Source organism: Salvia splendens, chromosome 5, assembly GCF_004379255.2.
Source record: "Salvia splendens isolate huo1 chromosome 5, SspV2, whole genome shotgun sequence".
NCBI lineage: Eukaryota > Viridiplantae > Streptophyta > Magnoliopsida > Lamiales > Lamiaceae > Salvia > Salvia splendens.
In genome coordinates this window covers 4,630,470-4,656,217 of record NC_056036.1, presented here as the reverse complement: position 1 = coordinate 4,656,217, position 25,748 = coordinate 4,630,470, and the positions used below count along the sequence as shown (strand labels likewise).

The following is a 25,748-nucleotide window of genomic DNA, read 5'->3' as shown; positions in this document are numbered from 1 at the left end:
TACTGTATAAATCATCAACTTATAGTTCAATTCAAAATTGTTTATATTTTTGTTGTTTTGGTTAATACAGTATCACTTTCAACATCAAAGTTTGCTTATTTTATAAGAAATAAACCAATATATATTGACAACAAACTTTGATTTCAGAGTATATTGTAGTAGACACTTACCAAAAATAGAAGGTGACTAATTTTTGTACACAATCCAAAATAGAAAAACGGAACTATTGGTGGTTGACTGAGGAAGTATGAAATAAAAAAGGTTTATGAAATAATTCAAGAACACAACTTCAAATGCCTATACATCGTAAAATCCATCACAATAAAATACAGAAAAATTTTCACAAAGATAAGGTTATATGGAAATCTATTCAAAAACCAGATCCCAAAACTGCAAACTCAAAATTCCATAAATACAGATCCTATATATAGGAAGGAAGAAGGGAAATGCAGGGATGACACTATACATAACAAATCCATAAACTCGCCTGCGTCACAAGACTCGATCTTCGTAGCAGCATGCCTCTCGCCTACGTCTCAAGACTAATCTTCGGCCATTATGCATCTAAGAAAACATGTTACACGCATAAACTTAGACGACAGACTGGTAATATTGTAAATTTATCACTTAAACTTTTGATGTGTAATACGGACAATGATACAAGATCCTTTCATTCTCATGAGTGGCTATTGGCAACATAAGATTCAGGCTTTACCTAATGCAAAATAGAGCTTTGAGATATTTAATAGGTTGGTCCCCTCATGTGACTTTTTTTCTAACCCAATAAAACAGGAACGAAAAGTTTGATCCCCGTAGCAAACAAGTCATATACTGTTATACTAGATGAATGAGGTCATACCTTAGAATAGATGCACCGAGACGTGAATCATGTTGAGTTTTCTTTCCTTTTCATAACATGAGCTGAATGCAACTCATGCAGACAGGTTGCTATTTCTCGAACAAATACAAATCCTTCACTTCCCTTATCGAGTGCATTGATTGAGCACTCGATAACATTTTGCTCTGCCTCTAGTGCTTGTAATCTGTTGTTTATAACAGCCAGTTCTTGTCTAAGTGCTGATAACTCGACATTTTGTTCTCCGTTTTCATGGTGAGTGCTCTCATATCCAGATGAATCTTTTGCAATGAGCATATCTCTTTTTAGATGATTCTGCTCTGTCCCACAGTTCTCTTGAAAACTTGCAACTAATTCAGGCTGGTAAGAGGTATTAACCTCGAGTGGTTCCTCTGTTGAAAACCGTTGAACAATCGTGTCAGAGTAGACTTCATGTTTGGTGAACATAAAGAGTTTCTCTTCCACTGTTTTCAGACATTCTAAAATAAACTGTTTTTCATCTTCAAACTGACGCAGCGATATCTGTAAGGTGTTGGTGTCCCTGTTATCTGCCTCAAGTGTCTGCTCCTTCAACTCGTCTGATTCATATTCAGGTCTCTCGTTAACAAAATTATTTGACGAATGTACTTCCCCAAATGGATATCTGTAAGATTCCAGCTCAAACCGAAGACATTGAATCTGTTTCTCATTCTCAGCAAGGAGCTCATTAGCTTTCTGTAGCGCCTCGCTATCATACTCAGCTTGTTCTTCCAACACTCTTACACACTGCAGTGCCTCCATATGGAAGGCTGCTTTCTCTTCTTGCAATCTCGTGATCATCGCCATGGCTTGGTTAGCTGCGATGGCAGAGGCATTTCGCTCCTCCTCCAATTCTTTGTACAAAGTGGCGAGTATCTTCTTGTCATGCTCAACCTGTCGTTTCAATCTATCTGCATCATTTTCACCTTCGACTTCACATACACTGTTCCCATCTAGAGATAAATTAGACACATTTCTTTCAAGAGAAATCTTTCTTTGAAAAATTTGAGCTCCTATGGCATCCGCAGCTTTAAAATCTTCGCCATTTGCAGATACCTTAGGACTAATATCGTTTGAGGACAAATCAACACCTCGAACAGCAGATATTTGTGATAGCAAGAACTTCAGATCCTCGCTAACTCTATCCGTTATAGACCGTTGTTGTTCTAATCTTCCAGACAACTGTCTACCTCTTGCTCCGAGAGCTAATTTATAAGCATCACCGAGATCTAAAGGGCCGGTCATTTGTGAACTAATCTCAGTTTTGTTCGATTTTAAATCCATTTGACTTTCAAAGGGTGGAACCAAGTTGCTTCCAACACTAGAATTTTCTTGACGTTCTGTGTTATCCTCTTTGCTTAACTCGCCTGTGCCTGTGGAGTCGATTCCTAGAGTAGAAGATTCTCTACATTCAACATGAACATCTCTCTCCAACTCGAAGGTGCTCGTAGCATCATCTGGATAAAATAACAGATGAGGAAGCAGATAAGGCAAAAAATAATTACAACTTACAGATCCAAGATTAGAAAATATGATAAAGGAGTAGTTAAGTTTTCCTAATCAATCCCACTAGTCCAAAAGAAGATGAAACCTGAGACATTACCCCTCTACCGCTATGCCAACTCACACACACGAAATACATATTTGAAATATAAATGATATGTTCAAGACCAAATTGCAGCCTTGGTAAAGCTTGATTAAAATGTAGTTTTCTGATGAAAATATGAATGTAACACAATATAAAAGATGATTGGAGACATCAATTTACGGTCATGTATGCAACGAGACATGCAGCACACGTTTGACTTACTAGTCTGCTTTGAATCAATAGAGTGAGCCCCATGATTTGGAGAAGGATGAGCATACGAAAAATCAATCAGATCAGAAAGTCCAACGACATCTTTACTATGGCCACCTTGTTCATCCAACCCAAGCCCGATAGGTTCCTCACAATCTATATAATGATGGGATTTAGTGGGCTTCTCCGATTCAGAAAGTGAAGATTTGGTTGAAGGAGCTGGATGTATCACTTTCTCCGGAGCAGGACTACGAGCAACATCAGCAGAGACAAACTTAGCCTCTGATTCATGGTCTGAAGTCTCCATTCCATGAATTCGTTCACTTACACTTTCATTGTCTGAATATGGACCTTCAGACTCAGAACAGGAACCATCCTTGATCTGCGAATATTCTACATGGGGCAGCGGATCAGCATCCCTGCTCCGCATTTGGTCCAACTGAGACGACTTCTCTGTGATCTCCTGCACGACATCCCCACTCTGACTATGATCGATGGACAGTGGTGCATCAACATGATTGTTTTGAAGTTGACAAAGAACTAATGAGGTGATTTTAGACTTGTGCTCGTTGCAAATCAAATCCCAGTGAAAATCAGCTCCCTCGTCTCCCAAGACACGATCCAATCTCGAGCACAACAAACATGGTGTCCTCAATTGGTAATGGCGGGCAAATCTTGTAACCAGGTAAGCAAAACTAGCATCAACGAAAATCATAAACATGAGCATCCATTCAAGAACTGCTGAAACTAGAGCCGAAACAATACTAAGAAAAACTTGATGTCCAGATTCATCGCCCCAACTTCGCCTCAAGGCCATTTCCTCAAAACTCCAATTAAACAGGAGTCCTATTTCACCAAACTGATGATCCAAAGTTTAATAGAGAACTGTTACAACAAACAGAAAATCTCAAGTTACAAATAGTGATTAATCAGATCCCTTCATCAGCAAAGGCATATGCATCAAATCAAATTGGCAACAATATCTTTAACCATATAATACAGTGATACATTTGCATAAGCAAGAAGTCAAACAATGAAGAAAAATCTGCATAAATAAGACAACAAACACTTGATAAAGAGGGAAAAGAGAAGAAAGTCAACCTTAAAAAAGAAGTGAAAGCATCACATGATTTTCACATCCAAATCAGACATATACAAGCAAGAATCAATAATTTCCAGCAGCGGAATCATACCTGATCGCAAGAAAAGCAGAAGTTTTCGCCAAGAAACGGACTGTAAGAACACAACAAAACAAGATTCAGACAAAAATAACCGAAAATGACAAACCCAAGAAACCTTATATCCCAACACATACAAATAAGAAAGTGGTGGCGATGAAACAGTAGAGTGTTTGAAAAGTTCTAATAGGAATTTAAAGATGTGAAATTCCTCTAAAAAGGACAATCTTTAGTAAGCCGACAATATGACTAAGGTGGAGTTAAGACGACTCGGCATTATGTAGCCGAAAGCTTGCCACCCCCTACCCCACTCCACTTCAAGAAAGGCGTAACCTTTCACCAAATCAGATCATAGATTCCATGGATTTCTTCTTTTTACCTGCGACTTTTCGATGATTAACTTAGCAAAGCCGCCTTTTTTACCTCTCAAGTGAATGTCCGAGAAATAGAAATTCTATTTTTTTTTTAGTTTCAAAAATAGAAATTCTTTTGACTACAAACAATTGGGCATCCAGATTGGACAAGTCCAGTAGAAATTGCACAGTCATAGATTTGTGTATTAATTGAATTTTCCTATTTACACAAATTTATCATTAAGTGCTCATTTATATCATTATATGAGTATGTACACGTTTTCATAAATTGAATATTTTTTATCGAAAGCATAATATTTTAGAATAAGACTTGATTTATTTTAGTGGACAATAATGTATTAGTGCCTTTTATGGTGGGACATTATATCATTTGTCTAATCAAGATAACCACTTTCACCTTAAAATATCAATCCATATTTTATATTTCATGCAAGACAATATTTATAATTTATAGTATGTGCGAACACACAAAAATACCTACTTTCGATAATAAACAGACAAAATACTTAGTAGTACTTTTTTTGAAAAAATAAATTAGTTGTTATATTCATTTTAAAGTATTTTAAACAAGTTGTGTTCAATGATTCAATCATTACATTGAGCATGTATATTAATTGAGAAATTTAGAATATGAATATAGTCATGTAGAAAAAAGTTGTATAAATCACAAATTCAAGAGATGTGGTTGAATAGTAGAGATTTATTCATAGTTAATTAAAGATCAAGAGTAAGTATATCAATTAAGAGTATGATTTTTTCCGAAATATATCTTGAAAACATTGTCTTGGAATATAAGGGGAATAGATAAGGAGGTTATGTGTGTATTAGATGAATATAAAATCAAGAAATTCTTGTTCGGAACATGTATTGTTACAATCGTTATTTGCAATTCATGCATCATATATGCCTAATAATGTTGATCATGCTTTGATCACGACCATAAGTGGTAGTTCATGTGTTAGGATCGTCGACTGCAACATTAGTTTGATATTGTCCGCTTTGGGTCAAGCCCGCACGGATTTGTTTTTGGGTCACTCCCAAAAGGCCTCAAACTAATTGGGGTTGGACAGGAATTATATACACCTTCCAACTTCCCTCACTCATCCGATGTGGGATGGGTTTGTAACCCAACAAACCTCCCCTCAAACCGAGACCACATCGGGAACGCAGTCGACACGAACATGGGTCGTTCCAGCCCTGGCCCCTGGGTCATCCTGGGCCCGACTCTAACCCGAGTCCTTCAGGGCCCGACCCTAACCGGGGCTCATCCAGGCACAACCCATAGCCACCTGAGCTCTGATACCACTTGTTAGGATCGTCGACTGCAACATTAGTTTGATATTGTCCGTTTTGGGTCAAGCCCGCACGGATTTGTTTTTGGGTCACTCCCAAAAGGCCTAAAACTAATTGGGGTTGGACAGGAATTATATACACCTTCCAACTTCCCTCACCCATCCGATGTGGGATGGGTTTGTAACCCAACATCATGAAGTTATTCAAATGTGTAATAAAGGTGTAATGCTTTGATCGGGCTTTTGGGCCAATTTTAATTTAAAACATCAAATAAAGATTAACTAATAAAGTTGGGATGTGCTACAAATGGGCTCGAGGCCCAAAGTTAAAAATTTTCTTCACACATTGATGCAAAAACATACGGTAGTATGAACAAAGTTAAATAATACTGTAAATAATAAACAAATAAACAAACATGTGAACAATTTGTAGGCCTTCATTTTGAACTGAGTAACATAAATTGAGGAATTGAAGTTAATACACAGATTTCATACCCAAAAACATATTGCAATGACCAAAAAGAGAGATCTGTTAATAGGAGAAAATGCTAAATTGACTAAAAAAGATTGAAAAATAGTTAACCAACCGACCGTTTGATAAGAAACAATAAAATAAATAAAATACACTGCACACCCAAAAAAAGAGAGTAAATTATAAGAGCAAAACAAAAGTAAATGAATATCCACACTTTGACATCTCTATGTAGTAATATATTCTGTATTAGTGGATATGTTGGAAAGGATATTTGATTTCTATATAAACTTTGTCAATATATTACTCGATACATTAAGAATGACATATCTACATCATCATTATGCATTATAAATATCAACAAATAAACTGCTGTAGATAAAACTTTGTCAATATCTCAATACATTAATAATGTTATAAGTAGTTATAATACACGATGTGATGTTTTATGAATTGCTACCTTATTATGATTGTATAATGTTACAAGAAGATATATTCTGATATCCATTGAATATAGTAAAAAGATTGTGAATACTATATATAAAGAATGATAAAGATAATAGATAAAATTAAATATTTTTAAAAAATTACATGACAATATTTTAGCAATTAGATTAGTGACTTATAATTGAATATTTATGAGAAGCGTATGAAAATGAAAGTATGATAAAATAAAAAGGGGTAATAGGGTAAAGTACAAAATGCGAAGGGCAAAAGGGCAAGAAGGTTTGACCTAAATACCCATCTGTCACAGCGCTGAACCATTTTCATCGCCCTCTTCTGCCCTCGCTTCTCCCTTCTCTCTTTTCTCCGATTTCCCAATTCTCTCCTTTTCATCCTCCCTTCCCTTTTCCCCGCCACTTTCAAATTTTCTTCAACCAATTAACCGTTCTTTCAATTCCTCTCGCCCTTCCAATTTTGATCCCCGATTCGCCCCGATCCATTTTTTCGGACTTCATGATTCTCCACTGAGAGTGTTGCCGCAGCTAGGCTTGTTAAGGACTCCTACTTGATTGATAGAGATTTCAATTTTTGCTTCAATTTCGGTTGTTATACGCAGGTGAGTCACTTGTTCAATTTGCTTTCGTGCTGGCGAATTGGGATTCTTTCGTTTTGTGTGTGGGTGTAGTTCTGTTTTGTGAAGGTTCCTCTTTTGATGCGATTATGCGTGTGTTTAGGGTGTGTTTTATTGATTGAACTGATTTGTTTGGTTGAGAGGATATGCAAAATTCAATTCTATTGGAGTTATTTAAATATTCAGTTTGTAAAGGATTTATTAGATTGGTGGTGTATTGTTTATCTTAAATTGCTTGATATGTAACTCAGTGGTCTAATGCAATAGATAGAAGTGATTCCTGCAGGGATCAGGAGAAAATGGTGAACCACGACGTGCTTCTGGGGCAAAATAACGGTGCAGCTCTTGGTCGTATCCAGCCAGTGGTGCTAGACCGCAATCACAACCTAGTTATTGCTCAAAACCATGGATTGGAGATGGGCCAGGCTCATGAGCAAGACACGAGGTTGGGGCAGGGTCAGGACAATCAGGGTGTTGCTGATCATGAATATGATGAGCAAGAGAATGGTTTGTCAATGGAGATGGAGGAGAAGCCTGATCATGATATCCAAGATGTGCATCTTCTTGTAGGTAGCAGTGAGTTAGATATGTCAGATCATAATGAATTGGTGGCTGTCTCTGAGAGCCAAGAACTCGATGAGAATATGGAATTAACTGTGATCCAGCACGATGACATGGGCATGGACTCTATGCATGATATGGATTTTCACCAGTCTCTAGTGGTTACTCCCGCTCATATTCTGCAGCAGAGAACCCTTGCTATAAGCCCGAGCTATGAACTTCATGTGGGGCAAGAATTTTCTGATGTCAAAGCTTGTCGAAGGGCGTTGAGGGACTGTGCTATTGCCCTGCATTTTGAGATGCAGACCATAAAGTCAGACAAAACTCGTTTTACTGCCAGATGTGCCAGCGAGGAATGCCCATGGCGCATTCATGCTGCAAAGCTTCCTGGTGTACCCACTTTCACAATCAGGACAATCAATGATAGCCATACATGTGGAGGAATTTCCCATCTGGGGCATCAGCAGGCCTCAGTTCAGTGGGTTGCCAGTTCCGTGGAGCAAAGTCTAAGAGAGAACCCAAATTGCAAGCCAAAAGAGATATTGGAAGAAATCCATAGAGTTCATGGTATCACTCTATCTTACAAGCAAGCCTGGCGCGGGAAGGAAAGGATTATGGCTGCTATGCGCGGATCCTTTGAAGAAGGATATCGTCTCCTCCCGCAGTATTGTGAGCAAGTTAAACGGACTAACCCAGGAAGTATTGCATCTGTTTATGGAAATCCTACCGACAACTGCTTCCAGCGCCTGTTCATCTCATTTCAGGCATCCATATATGGTTTCCTGAATGCTTGCCGTCCACTTCTTGGGCTGGATCGAACATTTCTAAAGAGTAAATACCTTGGTACATTGCTTCTGGCTACTGGATTTGATGGGGATGGTGGCCTTTTCCCTTTGGCTTTTGGTGTTGTTGATGAGGAGAATGATGATAACTGGATGTGGTTTCTCTCCGAGCTCCATAACCTTCTCGAGGTGAATACTGAAAACATGCCAAGGCTTACGATACTGTCCGATAGGCAAAAAGGCATTGCTGATGGAGTAGAAGCCAATTTCCCGACTGCTTTCCATGGGTTTTGCATGCGTCATTTGAGCGAAAGCTTCCGGAAAGAATTTAACAATACACTGCTTGTTAACCTCTTGTGGGATGCTGCCCATGCTCTTACAGTAATTGAATTTGAAGCCAAAATTCTAGAAATTGAAGAGATTTCTCAAGATGCAGCATACTGGATTCGCAGGATTCCCTCTAGATTATGGGCTACAGCTTATTTTGAGGGAACAAGGTTTGGACATTTGACAGCTAACATAGTGGAATCTTTAAATACTTGGATCCTGGAAGCCTCAGGTCTACCGATAATCCAGATGATGGAATGCATCCGAAGGCAGTTAATGACCTGGTTTAATGAACGCCGAGAGACTAGTATGCAGTGGACATCCATCCTTGTGCCTAGTGCAGAGAGGCGAGTTGCAGAGGCTCTTGAGCGTGCACGCACTTATCAGGTTCTTCGTGCTAACGAAGCTGAATTTGAGGTGATATCTCACGAGGGGACAAACATTGTTGACATTCGAAACCGTTGTTGTCTCTGTCGGGGATGGCAACTGTATGGTCTACCCTGTGCGCATGCTGTTGCTGCACTTCTCTCTTGCAGACAGAATGTCCATCGATTTACTGAGAGCTGTTTCACTGTTGCTACCTATCGGAAGGCATACTCACAAACTATACATCCTATTCCAGATAAAACACTCTGGACGGAGTTATCTGAAGGAGATCCTACTGGCAGTCAATCTGTAGAAATGATTATTCATCCACCTAAATCACTCCGCCCTCCTGGGCGACCAAGGAAGAAGCGTGTTAGAGCAGAAGACCGTGGCCAAGTGAAGAGAGTTGTACATTGTAGCCGCTGCAACCAGACAGGCCACTTTAGGACAACGTGTGCAGCGCCAGTATGAGTGAGTGTCCATTCCGTACTATGCAATAAAGTTAAGCTATATGCTCTTATCCGTGCAGTATATTTTCTTAGACTTGTTTTTAGAGTAAGGAATTCGTGAATTACTATAAGTTGGGGTGCAAGATTGTTGTCCTGATAATTAGATTTAGTAGTTTTATTATTTATCCTATTTATTGGATCGCTTTCTAGTAGTCCAGCTTTATAGAAGAATACAGCCTATTTTCTTCTTTTCTAGATAGGTTTGAAATGATCTAGTAAATTGTAGTAGTTGTTTTTTGATAGGCTTAAAATAATGCAGAGGAATATGGTGCAGTGTCTTCTATGAAATGTAATCGTCAATGTGTTTTCCAGTGTAGATTTAAACCACGGTTGATCATATGTGAAGATCCTAGGCACAACGCATCAGCTAGGTGTTGAGGTTCGTACTTCGTACAGCCACACTGCATTTTTTCGATTGTTCGTCTTTGGAGTTAGAACATGCTTGGTACGATGAAATGGAACCACAGACCTTGGTTTATTCCAATATTTGGTATGTACAAGGAATGTAATTGTGATTTTTTGTTTGATTCCTTTCTATGACTGATATCTAGTGGTTAAGTTTAGGAAATAAATAAAAATATTTTGTATTACTAAATTATCTCTTACTCCCTCCGTTCCATAGTAGTGGACTAGCGGTGTTTCTTTTCAGCACGCGATTTAAGAAAAATTGTGTTAAATGAGGAAGTAAATGAAGAATAAAGTAATAAATGAAAAAGTTAGGGAGATGAAGAGAGAGTAAATGTGTTTACTTTTGTTAGAAAATGAAATGACTCTCATATAATGAAACGTATTAAAATGATAAAAATGACTCTACTACTATGGAACAACGGATCGAATACATTAATACATAAAATTCATACTTATATTGCATCTCTCTTCCATTTCTGTCCCCTGTGATTTGTTTGTTAGGACAGCCAAATTCTCTCTCTCTCTCTCCCCCCTCCCTCTCTCTCTCTCTCTCTCTCCATTCGAGAAGTGTGTTTTGAAGATTGAATTTTTAATTAGAAACCCGAATTTGTTCACGTTATGAAAATATTGGTCTGATTAGAAGACTAGTAAAGTTAATTTTTCATCTACATATAGGAGAGCGACCAAAATTCGTTTTCACCACCCAATTAAAAGAAAAAAGAAAATAAATTAAAAATGAACTTGGGTGATTTATGAATATGTTAAATTAGAGCAAGAAATTATGATCCATGCAATATTGCCTGAAACAATAGCAAGATATGTAACAGAAAGCCGTCAAAGAGTAGCTAGATAATGAGAAGCCAATACAGCTAGGTCATGTCCCTATTGCCACGTCATCTTTCCTAATTTCTCTTACAACATGGTAAAAATATGAGCTTCTGCAACTCAGTAGCCGTAGTTGTTGCCGTAAACTGGGCCGTACCCGCCTGATTGCCCGCCGTGGCTGGGAGGATTTGAAGCAGCATTTGATGCGTATAGCGAGGCGGAATGCCCTCCATAAGAGTTGTACGCGTGCTGCTCTGCTGATGGAGCGTGTTGCGTTTGAGCAGCACCAGCAGCTTCGGCCATGAAATTCTGCCAGAAACAAGTTCCGTTATTGGGATAAAAATAAAACCAAGGTTTGTAGGTAAGATTCCTAGACGAGCGTGCTGCAGAGTTACCTGAATCAGTTGCTGAGCAGTTTGGACTTGAGAAGCAGTGCCACTAATCTCGACTGTCATCTCCCCTGGAAGACCCCTTGTTTCTTGAATGGCGACGGTAGCACCACTGACCCGACGGATGTAACTTATACTGGCACCTTGTGTACCGATTACAGCATCAGCATAAGAGAGAGGAATCTGCATTTGCTGGGTCACCTGAAAAACCACATTTACAGCAAGCTGTGAAAACTAGGTCTAGCTGAACTCCAAAGTTCTATAGATTCCTCAATCAGAATACAAATTAGATGGAACAAGAGTTACAAAAAAGCATTTATGTAACCTGAGTGATTACAGATGGAGCTGCCTGAGTGGATGATGAATGCATTTGTCCTGGAGCTTCTCTGCCATATGCAGATATACCTTGATGAGGTGGTTTTTCTGTTTGACGTGGCATGTCAGTAGGGGGATAATAATTGTCAAACTGCTGCGGAGGCCTAAAATGAGGGGTGGTTCCATATCCAGGACCAGGACCTCCATGTCCATGTTGAGGATAAGATTGGGGAGGCGGAGCCCAGTGCTGTGGAGGAGGCATGTGATCCATCTGCGGATTGGGGGATTGCATCTGACCACAGAAATACATAAGCGCTAAGAAAAAAGAAAACCAATTGAACAAGATCCAAGTCAATGTACTTGCAAGCAAAGAAATCTTACCTGCATTTCGATTATTGATATTATGCTCCGATCAACTAAAAATTTCCTCAAATGGGAAGCAATTAATTCAATAGCTTTTTGTGTTCCTGCGGGCTCTCCTACCACCTCTACTACTCTATCATCTTGAAGTGCAAAAATAGGCAGGTCTTCTGGAAATAATAAGCCAACAATCGAATGGATGAGGCACTTTACATATTGGAACTCACAATAACAGCTTAACATATGGCATGAAGACACAGTTTGAAAATTTCAAACATTTATGCATATCTGGTAACAAAAAAAGCAAGTAGCTATCCCACTCCATCTGAACAGTATTCTCTCCGGGAGACAACTATTACTACAATTTACGTTCAATGCCAATAACTGATAGTGTAGAACAGAAAAATGTACATAGTAACTAACAGATATACTCATTTTACGATATTCATCTAAACAGCCTGAAGATTACACAGCATAACTTTGACAAATTATAAAGCACATAAAGAGAGCTCAAGCACGTCAAAGTAAGCAATGATGCACTGAAGATAAGAACTACAGTAAGACCGACTTCATAGTTTTTCAATTCAAGAGCAAATAATCAGATAAAAGTAAACAAAGTATACATGATCGATTTGACTCTTTCTAAATTCATGAAGATACAAAAACTCCAAGCACATAGCCGAAAAAGAACAAATTTGCAACTGGACTCGACAAGTTGCAAACTGAGAAACATGGCTGGGAAACTTATTACGAAGAGACCAACTTGGCACTTGATCACAAAAAGAGATATATTATCAGCAGAACCAAAGAGCTACAGATCAAGTTCAGCTCCGTAAATAGATGGGTTATAGACTTATAGAGTCACAAAGAAGACAAACCTGATCCAAGAACTCTAACAATGCAATTAGACTCTTCTTGAATGGATTTGACAGTTGCACCTTGTTTCCCAATCAAACTTCCTGCTTGAGGGGCTGGTACGAGCAGTTTTGTTGAGACCTTTCCTCCCGAACCTGATGGTTGTTCAGAGGAATCATTCTCCAGTCCATCCACAACACGTCTAAGAACCCGGAGCAGACCATCTATGGCAGGAGGAAGGGCAGCATCAGGCTCTTCCTTGGCAGATACCATTACCTAACCAGAAAATTGCAAATCAACAACATCACTCAAGTACTAAAATCTAAAAGATAAACTTAAGATTACTGAATACTGCTCTTGTTTATAAAGCGGTCAAATGATACCTAGTTTAGATAATATTTATATGTCCAATAAAAAAACTTATTACTCCAATAATGTAAAAATATTAGTCTTCTCATTAAATCTATTTAGCTGCCATGATCTATCCTTAAGTCATTGGATGGTATAGGAGATAAGTTCTTCCACAAGCTGATATTGGCAACATAGTTAGAAATTCATTGGAAAAAAGTTCATCAAGTTTCAGGTTATGGTGGTATGCAATCATAAGATTTCTGACACACAACTTGATTGATTTTCATGGAGCATATTCTCTCACCCCATTTTTCATCCATCCAAAACATCTTTCACCATTCAAGTTCTTTGCCCGTTGATATTTTAGGTGTACATATTCCGAATTCATTTCTTGAAGCTTCAATTCTTGAAAGTAACATCTTTCACCATTCAACAGTTCTTTGTCCTCTGATATATTAGGTGGAAATATTCAGAATTGATTTCTTGAACCTTCTATTCTTGAAAGTAACAGACTTACAAGAGTTGATATGATCAAAATGCTAGCTCATAGCATTTCCTTCAACACTTGACTGCTTACCTATCCGGGAGGTGAACCAGCCATCACTTGACTTATTTTCTCGGAACAGAAGTACCTTTGAAATTATTCCCAACACCAGAGGTTTATACTCCATCAAGTAGTTGGCTTAGGCAGCAAAGCTCTCCAACAAGCCAATCCTTACTGAATCGGTACTCGGATAATCCATTTAGGTTAAGTTTTGGAAATCAGGACATTCTGTCCCCCGGTCTCTAACTATATTCTTCAATTAATAATTCATGCCCCTGTTCAGCAGGAACAAAATATGACACTAGTACATGTATTCTTAATAGGAAGCAGTATGATATCTTCACATGTTAAGGCTGGAACTTCACAAAATATATTCATACAGCTTTTTTAAGTAACTTATACAACTTGTACATTATTATCCAGGCTATTTTAAGTTTTTTAACCAATGGCTGGTGACTTTTGCATCCAATCTTAGTGGCGTGTATAACTGCCCAATCATGAGGAACACTGTTTCCTATAAATTAGCTGACTTATAACAAGAACGCAACCATAATGGTAGCATACTTCTAGGCAATCCCTACCACACATGCCAAGATAGATAATCTCATCAAGGAACTAAATCACCAGGTCCCAAAATCAACAAAAATTAGGAGAGGAAATGTTATAACTTATTATTCTAATGATCTTCCCCTTCCTAGCATCAGGCTTCTTTCAATCAATATCTCTCAACGATCCTATTATTAGGTTTGATTTATTACAAGCATATCACTTTAAAACTGCTTTCCTTCATATCTTGGTAGGCCATTTTTGTTAACTTAATAAATACCTCAAATTATGAATCGTATTATAATTTCTATACCCAAATAATAGGATTAACAATTAAATGGTATATAAATTATATATCACCTATGGAATATTCACAGTTAGCAACAGTTAAGCTTTTAATAGATTGAATTTCACATTGCAAGGTGGTTAGTTTCTTTAAAGCATCCTCACTTTATTGAAATTTGGATACCACCAGTTGCAGTCAAGTGAGGAGTATAAGCATCTCTTCAAAATATTCTCTTTTTTTCAGAACCTGGAGAATCCGTTTTGGGAAAGTGACCTTTTAATCTTTCTAACAGAGTTATATATGAGAATAATCAGGTATATCATTCAAGCAGGCATTTCAAGATATGGATCTTGGGGGTGGGAGGGGATCATGCTTGTTTAAATTTTTTGACAAGCATCTAATTTGACATCAAAAAGAACAATGGGCCAAAATCTGAGCCTTGAGTATCAAGATAAAGGAGCTCAGTATTGAGTAGGTACTCTAAATCTTATATGCATAGTAATACTACTACCGTCCATTGGCATGCACAAGCATAATTTACCTTACTAGCCAAAACACATTTTATTAACATATGTGAAATGGAATAGTAACCGAGAACCAATAAATGGACAAAGTGAACAAGAGGCATACAAGTATGCTCCTATAAACTTCCTTAAGCATTAAACTTATATAGATATTTCCAAAATATGACATCACAACACATACTTGGTGGTTAGATCACATCCATTTAACTAACTTCAACATAAATATATGATACCGAGATCATAAATAAAATAAGAAATTTGCTTACTGCTCTTTCTCTTGTTCCTGGAGGACCATCAAGAATCTTTATCCGAGCTTTTGTCTCTTCACATGTTTTCTTTATATACTCTCCTTTCCGCCCAATTATAGTACCGACCTTCTGAGCAGGTACCAACATCCGGAAAATACTCTCTCCAGGCCAACCAGGCCATCTTTCACCACCTCCAACATCTGATTCATCTGCATGGTCCTGTTTTGCATCAGGCTGAGAGTTCTCTATAACCACATCTTTTGGCTCAGTTTCTTTTTCAATTTCATGCACATGTTCGACTACAATCTCACGTTCCACATCATTTCCATGTTCCACTTCATTTCCATGTTCTACTTCATGTCCATGTTCCACTTCATTTTCATGTTCCACTTCATTTTCATGTTCCACTTCATTTTCAGGTCCGACTTCGTGTTGAGGTTCGATTTCGTTTTCAGGTTCATGCACAAGTTGTTCAGGTTCATATTCTTGTTCATGACCTTGTTCGACTTCATGGTTCTGATCAAGTTCAGCCATGATCTGCATTGAAATGAATACACAACAATGAACAACTACATATAGTATGTATACATTACATAACATGATCAGTAAATACTATTCAGTTGGTTTCAGGTATGTCTAGGTATGCAAGGTACATATTTTGAAGAGTCTATAAATGGTTCACAAACATTTAAAGGGGACGAATAAACAATTATATCCTATTATACTACTACTTAATTCTTAGATTACCATAAATAATAGCAATATGGGGATTTACTAAACTATGGGAGTCTGACTGAACTTTCGTCTTTATTTTCTTCACTTATTTTATTTATTCCAGAAGTATTTTTAGGGATCCCTATCTATTCTCCCCTTGATAAAGATGAAACAAAATTTATATTATTAAAAAGTACACCAGGGGGGGGGGAAGATTTGCACCAAATCTTTCATCTTTTCCTGAACCAACTCTTTGCAGCAACACATAAATCACTTATACAGGAAGCCATAAACAAATAGGCCTACAAACTAGGAACAAAAGGGTGAGGGTTATATACCCAATATTTTATGCTTAAGCAATCTAATTATTATCCAGTTATAACAGCTACAACCTCCATTTCCAAAACTTTTGAGCAACCATTAAAAAATAGTAGTTGGGAAACCTTCCAAAGCATTATCTTGAGATAAGATCTAGCTAACGGGAGAAAGGATATAGAAAAGGAAACCACAACTTCTAGTCTTCTACCATGATCTTTACAAATTTCTTCAGAAGTTATCCAATCTAGGATTATAAAATTTCACAATAGCCTGAACCTGAGCTGCTGGTGCACTCAGGCAGTAAAAATTCAGCTTCACTAAAAGCATATATAATATCCATAGACACGAACGACATGAACAATAAAGAATCATCTTTTCAATAGCCCTTCTGAAGAAATTATCAGCTCAAAAGAAAAAAAAGACGGTTAAAATTGGCTATAGCTTCTCGAAAGAGGTCTTCAACTTATTTCTCAGCTCATCTAATCAAGCAAAACTCCTAATCACCACAATACCATTTTAATCATAATTGGTGCGCCCTCAAAGACCCATTCAACAAAACGCTGAAGATACAAAAAAACAAATTCGGAACGAACTCACTGAAACACAATATTGACAAGAAAGTACAAGGAAAGAATAACAAGAAGTCGAATTGAAGAAGCAATGGAAATCACACTTTTCCTATTCAAATTATCAATCAAGAAATATTTGGGGATAAACTTACATGGATGAGAGCGAGATAGAGCAGAGTTCGAAATGTAGGGTTTTAACTTTTAAGAAATTTTAGACTTATTCATAGTCATATACTAGTACAAATTTTCATAATTCAGAAGACTCTCTAAATAAATTTAATAAACTGTTAAAAATAGACTACTAATAATAATTTTCTGCAATACTGACGACGTAGAGGACATGGTTATTTATTAGCCCAATTAAAATATTACAAGTATTAAGAGTATTATGATTCGAGTAAAATTTATTGTTGTATACAAAAAAGTTTTTAAGTACATGATTCGAATAAACAAGAAGGAACTTAGGAATGTGTACTCTTCCTTTAAATACTTTTATGGGCATGGAATATATTTTTATGAAATCTCACCGTATTTTTGTTAAACTGGAATATAAAGTACTACTATAAATCACAAACTGGATGCTGAAATTAAACTAACAGAACGTCGATAAAGCTTGAAACACACTATAATAACTAGACTTCTTTTAATTCCTAAAAGTAAAATAATTCTCCTTCAATTAACAAATCGGAATTTAAATTGTCATGACCCATGATTAAACATGGACATAAATTCTCATTCGTTACCAATAATTTGAAAAATTAAGAAAGGGCATTTAAAAAGGAATTCAAATTCAAATATATCCAACTGATCCGGCTTTTTAAATAGTGTGCACAAGTGATTGGATTAATAAGCTCCATCATCCAAATCTCCGCTACAAACTCGTGCAAAAAATTCCTAAACATCAAAACATTACTGAAACATTTTGCAACAACGTTGATATGTAACCAGCTATAATCTCAAAAATAAAACTATTCTTCATGTGTATGATTCATATATGCCATCCCTACTCTTACATCAGTTGAATCTTCTGTTCAAGAATACTGGTGTATATAACATTCGATTATCTAAAAATTTACCTAGAAAACACAGCCCATAGTTAAGCATGAGATCAAATCAAAGACGGAGTTGCAAGCATGGACAAGGGCAACGAAGCAACCGAATCAGGTGGAGCTTATGCGAAAGCAGTGAAAGAGGTAGCTGGGCTAAATATGGAATAGCTAAAAAAAACTTCTCTTTTGATCATTGGTATATACTATCGCCTGCTCAATTTTATCCCAACACAGACCCAACGACAACTATATAAACAGAGAAACAACAAGATCGTGTCATTGCTTTCAAACAAATGATAAAATTCCGAAGTATTGGCTATGAAAAAAACAATAAATAAATACTTCATAAATAAATCATTATATGACTATTGATTACAACAGCCACATCAAGCAATCTATTGGAATCGACCTGTGTAAAATTGTAAGTTAAAACAGACAGCGAAGAATCTATTAGATCACGTTCCAGAAAATCAGGATTAAAGAGATCGAAGCTTGAAAGAATCCCAAGTATTCTCGGATCACCAATGCACGGTCTACTACCCTTAAAAAGAAAAGATGCAGGTTGCCTGTCTCAAATATTTTGTAAAGAATGTAAATGTGAGGAAGGTGCTTCCATGGTGAACTCAAAGAAAATGGGATCCTTGCTTATTGACAAAATTGAGAAGCAGGTCTGCTGCGAGAGGACAGACAATTACACCTTGATTCTTCCACAAAGACGCCAGTAGGATCCTTGATGGAAGAGAGATCTCTCCAAGACCCATATATCACGTACAAGAATCTGGAGTGACAAACATAGCAGCAGTACACATCAGGCATACAAATATGTTTAGGTGATGAAAAGGACATCATTCAAAGCAACAACATTAGTCATGAGTCAGCATGGTGGATATTTGCATTTTGCAGTAACTTGAACCAAAGAGTTTTGAATAGCAAGATCTAATCACAGAAGTTACTATATCGTATGAGGGCTAGATCCACCTTAGTTACATACCTCCTTGTTTTTATCACCAGAAACAACAGCTCCATTTGAGTCGTATGCCTCAAACTTCTGCAAAGATTTTAAGCAAACAGAGTATAAACATGATCGTACATAATACAACTATCTACATGCAATAAATAAGAGCCTGCAAATTGATAGAAAGACTCGAACCTATTAAGCCAGTAACCATGTGGAAATATTTCTAGTAATCTTCTACAAGATAGGCCATTATTTTGTAGCCAGTTAAAGTAAAAGGGAACAAAGGCCATTGTCAGAATAACAAGAAGAAGAAATGAGTATATAGATTGAGGGTTCAAAGTAAACAGTTTTCAAAATAGGAAAACCTACGGGATACCAATTCAGGAACTTAGATATATTTCACCCAAGATACCATCGACTATTGGCATCAGCTACCCTTTATCTTGTTTCATAAAAAAGACATGTGTCGAGCTTGGAATTATGGAATCCACATTAACATTATAAAGATAAAGAGGGTTGTTACCTATGCTTATTCATCTGATGTTAATTCTTTTTCAAAATAAGTTGGCGGAGCATTGAGATGATTGAGCTTACAAGATGTCAGTAGCTATCAAGCTTATTTACAATCCAATTTTATGAAATAAGATCATTTTTCCAAAAGGGTATCAGGACCTTATAAGCTCCCTCCATCTCATCTAACATGATGCACTTTACTTTTAAGTTTGTCCCAAATAAGATGACATGTTTCTATTGTTGGAAACATAAAGTAACTTTTCTCGCTCTCTAATTAAAATGTTCAACTCTCTTTCTCTCTCCATTTAATACTTACCTCACCTTTTCTCTCTCCAAATAAACACATTAACCAACAAATCCTAAAATCTCGTGCCGGCTAAGAAACGTATCATCTTAGCTGGGACAGAGGGAGTAATATCTTATTTTGAGAACCAATTAAATATTTCTATTATAAATCAAGACCTAACACTTGTAAGTTGTTTATAAGCTCTTAAACATCTTGTAAGTTGTTTGCAAGAACTTATTGGATCAGGCATACACCCAAGAACTACAAGGAAGGACACTATAGTGGTTTCGGGGAGCGGATGTGGTGTTGCTAGTCTTGTCCACTGCAAGTACAAGCTATCCATTGATCCAGTAATTTCTAATCAGTTTTAACATTAAACTTTATTTAGAAAGAGTGAAATAAATTACTCCAGCTACTAGACGTGGGCATTCAAAAATTCAAACTTCTGTACCAACCTTGCAGATGGATATTAAGCACTTGGAATCAGTTACATCATAAGTGTAAAGAACAAGCTTGGAGTTATGCTCAATCATCAGTAGGAACATATATCCCGTTGTATATTTGGTTATATATGAGATGAATTTTGTATAAGCAACAATAACCAAGCTACAAAGAATCAGGAACTTAACTTTCAAATTACCTGTTTGCTGAAAATCTCGATCGTAATTTGTGCAAAAGATTTCATGACATCATTTTTATCTGTACCAATCTGCAAAATTAACAATTCTTAGTTTATGAAAGATGAGGGATGTGCTATATTAAAAGTAGTTACAAATTAGTTAAACAGAGTTTTACTCCATCCATCACCAAAAAATAGTCCACTTCCATTTTTAGAAAGTTTTTCTTTCTAATGAAGTGGGCCTCAATTTTCCATTAACAATACTTCAATCACTTTTGCTTTCCATTAAAAGAGAACCAGTCTTGCTCTCCCCTACACTCACGGACAGTTAAAAATAGAAAGGTTCAATCTACTCATCCAAATGCATAATTGTCACCTTGAAAAAATCAAATTGCACATCCTTTCACCCCATCACCAACACACACACAGAAGCAAAGAATAATGAAGGCAAAAAACAAATAGAAATGAGGGATAGCAGAGTTTTAGTTCCCGCACAATGAAAATGCATTGATATATCATATATCCTAGATCAACAAGTTCAGAACTTCAGAGCATCTTCCCATAACTTATATTTGAAGAAGGCTACATATACAAAAAGCTCATCTTAAATCATTACTAAGAAATACTTACCAGACGGGCTCGAAGAGTTCTTATTTTAACGATTGGCATGATCAGTTCCCAGTGAACATGAACCCAGTCTCTGTGTTTGATTTCATTCTTGAGGCTCTGTCATAAAAACTGGATTAGAAGGTAAACTGTAATTGTTTTTATTAAAATGAGCACTGCAGAAGCACAGAGGCTGCACCCAGCTAAACTACAACTACTGCACAGTGCACAGCATATTTAGAATAAAGCGGGTAAAGCATACAGAATACATGTGCTCTGTAACAAATTTCCTCAATGATTTTTTGTCTCCATTGGCCATTAGGGTATTTATCTGAAAAGATAAGGAGCACAAGTGAGAAACAAAACAAAGAAAATAAGCATGAACCATTGTTGGAACCTAGAACCAAAATCACAAGATTGGACCTCTTGGTATAAATAAACAGATTCTTCATAGAACTTCTTTTTAGAATGCCCATATTTCTTCCTCACTTGTGCAATTGCGTACATACTTTTTAGCTGCAAAAAAAATCCATAGCATCAACAATTCAATAAACGAATTTAATAAGGGCCTTAAATAGCAGAACTTGACAACAGTAATAAATGAGGAGACGAAATTACATGTTACATTTTCCAGCTCTGGGTTTAATTTCCACAAGAAAAAAGAGAGCCCTTCATGATTTTCAAGAAGACTGTTTGGGAAATGATATTCACAATTTAGTCCTGGTATTAAGTTGTTACAGGCTTACACCATCCACATGAATTGGTATGGAAGCTCCATGTCATTTTTATTTTCTTGAAGCGGATCTTTACATCTTTCCCGGTCGTTGTTTGTAAGAACAATTATATTTGATTTTATGAACATTTGATGGTGTCATTCTATATCATTCTATGTGGTGGCCAAGCAGTTTTTCCAGGTTGGTGATTACGATGTTGAAATGGATGACCTTGGTGAAATGGATATGATTCTAGGAGGAAAGATAAAGAAAACCCAAGTGAAATTTTTGTTTCAAGAAAGGGGAACAATAACTGTGCACATGCAATAACATTTCAAAAATCACATACAAAATTCTACCCAAAGACTACCTAAGGTTTCAGGTTTAACAAATATGAAGATTGGTGATTTATATCCAAAGCTGTACAGCAGTAACAATTAACTTCTTTTGGTCCAATAGTCCATTCGAAGAAACAGAGATGCCCACTGAAGTACCTGTGAAGTAAATTCTTCTTTCGTCCTTTTCTGACCCGATCTAGTAAAGCATCTGGAAACAACTTAATAAGTTAGTGGTGACAAGATTAAAGGTCATTGAGTCCCAATAGAAGAAGCAATGTCATGGACATTCAAAAGTCAGTGACAAGCAACCATGTCAAGAATCAAGAGCATTATTGAGATGTGCAATCTTATGTAAATGCAGGTCGAACTGAAGATGCATGCATTTACTGAATTAACGTTGCTGTTATCACTGATCTCTGGCCCTATGTATGAAAAGGAAGGAAGAAGAGAAATAGGAAAGGAAAATGACATGGTGGAGGGTGGCAGGGGATACATCACAAAAGGAAGGTTATGATCAAAAAACAGGACATCCATAATTTACATGAGGATTTCTTTATTATGTTAGCATCCTTTATCTCAAATATATATCAACATGCTCTGCCATATAAATATAAATAAGAAAAGAAGCATAGTTTTAAAGAAAATAGAAATATTTAGATTCAATAAACTGCACTTCCATGGGAACATGAAAACAAGGACCAAACTTAAGAAAGCAAACCAAAGGAAGCATGGTATGAACTGCAATTTAAACTTCTCTAATAATATCATAGGACAAAAGGATGGATAATAACTAGCTTAACCTAGAGAAAACATGGTAAATTTGAATAGCAGATGTACCAACACCAAAATAACTACTGTCTCCTTCAATGAAATCCAGTCAACGTACTATATGCCTTAATTACATTCTCATATTTTACTGAGCCATGTAGGATTTATTGTAGACAGTTACAGAGCAAATACTTCACTAAAGTCAATCAATTAATAAATGATAATGGGTTGGCTCTCAAAATTCTGATAGCAACTTTCTTCTACCTCTTCTTATTATACACAGAAGTATCATTTGACAACTACACAATACAAATAAATAAAAAGAAAGGAATGTTCCAATAGATTGATAGTCAAAAAAGATTCTATAGTACACATGACAGCCCCCCCCCCCTCCACAAGTTTCTTGAATTATACAGAAGTATGATCTTAAAACATCAAATCAAATTTTCCATTATTATCTTCTACTAGATGATTATCGCATGACACCTGATTTTAGAACATGGTAATCATCAATATGGTTTCATATGTCAATTATCTATTCTACTACTTCTCACCTACGCCAAAATGAGATGGGCTCACTTGGTGTATATGGGTCGCCTACAACTCCAGGGCTTGTAATTGATAATTTAACAGCCGCCTGCAATGAATAAAATTTTAAAATGCAAAGGTTATACAAGGTAACAGATGCTTCAGGCTGAAAAGCTATGGATATAGAATTATAGATGACCATCTGTGCTCATAAATCAAAAGGATAAAGCTAACACACTTGACGAATTCAGGAAGCGGAAATAGTATGAAGTGTACCATATACTCCCCACGTCCGATAATAACATTTCGCCACACATTTAAAGTAGGATCCTTACTCCACTCACGCACTACTAATCAATTTATCGAAACCAGTACATTTTTGCGAGTTCAATTTACTTTTGAGAGATATGCATGTCAATTCTTCAAGACCTCCATAATGAAATGTTCTCTCTTATCAATCCATCCAACCAGAAATCTCATGCACAAGCTAAACCAAATCTCCAAAAATAATACCATACCGATTTTCCAGATTGAACCGGAGTTCTTGCAGGAGTGCTTGGCGGAGTACTTGCTGCTGCTTGTGCACTAAAGAACCTGAGACAGCTGATGCCTGGTGACTTGACCTCCTAAGACAGCAAAATGAAAGTTATACAAAGAAATAATTGATACACAAAAAGAGGATGATGAGGCAATTAATAACAAGGTCAATCTTAACTTATTGTTAGGATCTTTACAATTAAACAAATCCAAACAGAATGTAAAACACAGTTTGGAGGAAATTGACAGGAAGCTCATGGAATTGATTTAACGCACTGATAGTGATTTCAGCAGAAGATGAGAAGGCTCCGACGATCGCTCGAAGCACCACCGCGACGGCGTCTGATGTGTCAGAATACGCCATGACTGGAACCATCAAAAAATAAAAATATAATAATAATTATAGCAATAACAAAATAGAAGAACCGCAATCGAGAGACAGAGAGAGTACCTGCGCTAGAGATCTCGCCATTGAAGAGGTTGAGGTTTTGCCAGGGTTTTGCAGAATTGAAGATGGTTTATTTTCACAACATTTGAGAGTCGTCTAAAATAAAATAAAAATACTCAAGTAATTTTTTGTCTAAATCTAATTTTCATGAATTTGAAATGCAGAATTTATGAATTAAGTTGGATAGTTAAAAGTTGGATAGTTAATTACTTCGTCCATCTCATAATAGGAGTCCTATTTTATTCGTGTGTAGAATTTAAAAAACTTAAGGCCGGGTTCACTTTGAACCAATTCCATTTCTAAGATTTGGAAGAAGTAATTATTCCAAGAATTAAGCCATAATTGGCCACATATATAATTATTTTCCCCCTTGTTTAGTATATTAGAATTCGCCCAAATATTCATATCATTACTGTAAATATTACTTAAACATAACACAAATCTGAACCCCTCATTTTTGTTATTTAACGGCTGAGATTGGAGGATACCTCATTCATTTTAATTCATTAAAAATAAGCAAAAGGTTAAATTAGGAACTAGATTATGCTACGGCTGGTTATTTTATACCCATGATTCTCTCCCACCTTAGACGTGTATTTATGGATATTATTTTGCTGATTTCGTTCCCAGCAATAATCAGAATCCTTGATAACACAATCCTTGATAACAACCTTCACGCAAGACGACGATCTTCACACTATTTTTCGATTTGTCCTACAAGCAACGCGTCGTCGAGGTGTTTTTTTGTGTCCACGATGGAAGAAGGTAATTGCATTGTAGTATTTTCAGTTTGTAATCGCGATGAATTCCCCGCCATTTTCATCGTTTTCTACATTAGTTTGTAATCGTGCTTAACTCCTGCCAGTTGAGTTTTGTTTTTCATGTCATATGTCGAATCTGCAGACATTGATATACGAAATGTCGAACTTAATGTACATTAGACAACCACCTCATTTGTCATCGTTTTTATTAATGTTGCCTCGTTTTAGTTCCTTCAATGTCAGAGGTTAACACCATTTCCATAGGGTGGTTTTGTAGTCCACGAGGCTAGGGTGTAGTATCTACGCAGTCACATATTGTAAGTAATGTACGTAATTCCAAGGATAATGTATAGGAACAAAAAATGTAGCATTTCGTAGCCATAATGTAGCATCTTTTTTTATCCCTATAGCCCGGAAGTTAACACCATTTTCCCTAGGGTTTAGTATTCCATGGGCTAGGGTGTAGTTTCAACTCAGTGACATACTAATAGTAATGTACGCTATAAGTCTTGTCATGTATATTACATTGTAATGTAGCATTTCGTAGACATAATGTAGCATTTATTAGCCTGAATGTAGTATTTTGTAGTTCCGTCAAGGCCTGAATGTAGCACCATTTCCCTAGGGTTTAGTAGCACATGTGAGCTAAGGTGTAGTAAGTAATGTAGGAGATTCGAATGATAATGTATAGTACTCTCTAATGTAGCATTTCATAGACATAATGTAGCATTTATTAGCCGTAATGTAGCATTGGTTGAGTTCCG

The 25,748-nt window shown here is 36.7% G+C and overlaps 4 protein-coding genes across 9 annotated transcripts; 1 reads left to right on the top strand and 3 right to left on the bottom strand.

The window, feature by feature from the left end:
• Positions 1–232: 232 nt before the first annotated feature.
• On the bottom strand, positions 233–4,337 carry LOC121802015 (myosin-binding protein 1-like). 3 transcript variants are annotated; one of them, XM_042201539.1, is made up of 5 exons: positions 4,230–4,337; positions 3,866–3,905; positions 2,685–3,557; positions 860–2,331; positions 233–564 (listed from the first exon to the last, which is right to left on the bottom strand). In XM_042201539.1, exons 3-4 carry the CDS (start codon positions 3,487–3,489, stop codon positions 887–889), a joined length of 2,250 nt encoding a protein of 749 aa, XP_042057473.1. In that variant the 5' UTR covers positions 3,490–3,557; positions 3,866–3,905; positions 4,230–4,337; the 3' UTR covers positions 233–564; positions 860–886. The 3 variants fall into 3 exon arrangements, with proteins under 3 accessions (XP_042057473.1, XP_042057472.1, XP_042057471.1); XM_042201538.1 differs by lacking the exon at positions 4,230–4,337 and adding an exon at positions 3,988–4,221; XM_042201537.1 differs by lacking the exon at positions 4,230–4,337 and having other exon boundaries at positions 3,866–4,221.
• A 2,384-nt stretch (positions 4,338–6,721) lies between these two features.
• LOC121805136 lies at positions 6,722–10,203 on the top strand. 3 transcript variants are annotated; one of them, XM_042204927.1, is made up of 3 exons: positions 6,722–7,048; positions 7,350–9,570; positions 9,926–10,203. In XM_042204927.1, the coding sequence occupies exon 2, from the start codon at positions 7,363–7,365 to the stop codon at positions 9,568–9,570; it is 2,208 nt and encodes a 735-aa protein (XP_042060861.1). In that variant the 5' UTR covers positions 6,722–7,048; positions 7,350–7,362; the 3' UTR covers positions 9,926–10,203. The 3 variants fall into 3 exon arrangements, with proteins under 3 accessions (XP_042060861.1, XP_042060860.1, XP_042060862.1); XM_042204926.1 differs by having other exon boundaries at positions 9,921–10,203; XM_042204928.1 differs by having other exon boundaries at positions 7,335–9,570; positions 9,921–10,203.
• A 542-nt stretch (positions 10,204–10,745) lies between these two features.
• LOC121805432 (flowering locus K homology domain-like) lies at positions 10,746–16,939 on the bottom strand. Of its 2 annotated transcripts, XM_042205281.1 has the most exons (8): positions 15,278–15,415; positions 13,689–13,930; positions 13,416–13,558; positions 12,784–13,036; positions 11,927–12,075; positions 11,556–11,837; positions 11,237–11,431; positions 10,746–11,150 (listed from the first exon to the last, which is right to left on the bottom strand). In XM_042205281.1, exons 2-8 carry the CDS (start codon positions 13,780–13,782, stop codon positions 10,962–10,964), a joined length of 1,305 nt encoding a protein of 434 aa, XP_042061215.1. In that variant the 5' UTR covers positions 13,783–13,930; positions 15,278–15,415; the 3' UTR covers positions 10,746–10,961. The 2 variants fall into 2 exon arrangements, with proteins under 2 accessions (XP_042061215.1, XP_042061214.1); XM_042205280.1 differs by lacking the exons at positions 13,416–13,558; positions 13,689–13,930 and adding an exon at positions 16,804–16,939 and having other exon boundaries at positions 15,278–15,796.
• Positions 16,940–18,228: 1,289 nt separating this feature from the next.
• On the bottom strand, positions 18,229–24,354 carry LOC121803463. The gene is made up of 11 exons (XM_042203125.1): positions 24,227–24,354; positions 24,052–24,141; positions 23,757–23,864; positions 23,265–23,347; positions 22,099–22,150; positions 21,315–21,407; positions 21,154–21,222; positions 20,916–21,011; positions 20,307–20,375; positions 18,901–18,957; positions 18,229–18,687 (listed from the first exon to the last, which is right to left on the bottom strand). The coding sequence occupies exons 1-11, from the start codon at positions 24,245–24,247 to the stop codon at positions 18,601–18,603; spliced, it is 825 nt and encodes a 274-aa protein (XP_042059059.1). The 5' UTR covers positions 24,248–24,354; the 3' UTR covers positions 18,229–18,600.
• Positions 24,355–25,748: the final 1,394 nt, after the last annotated feature.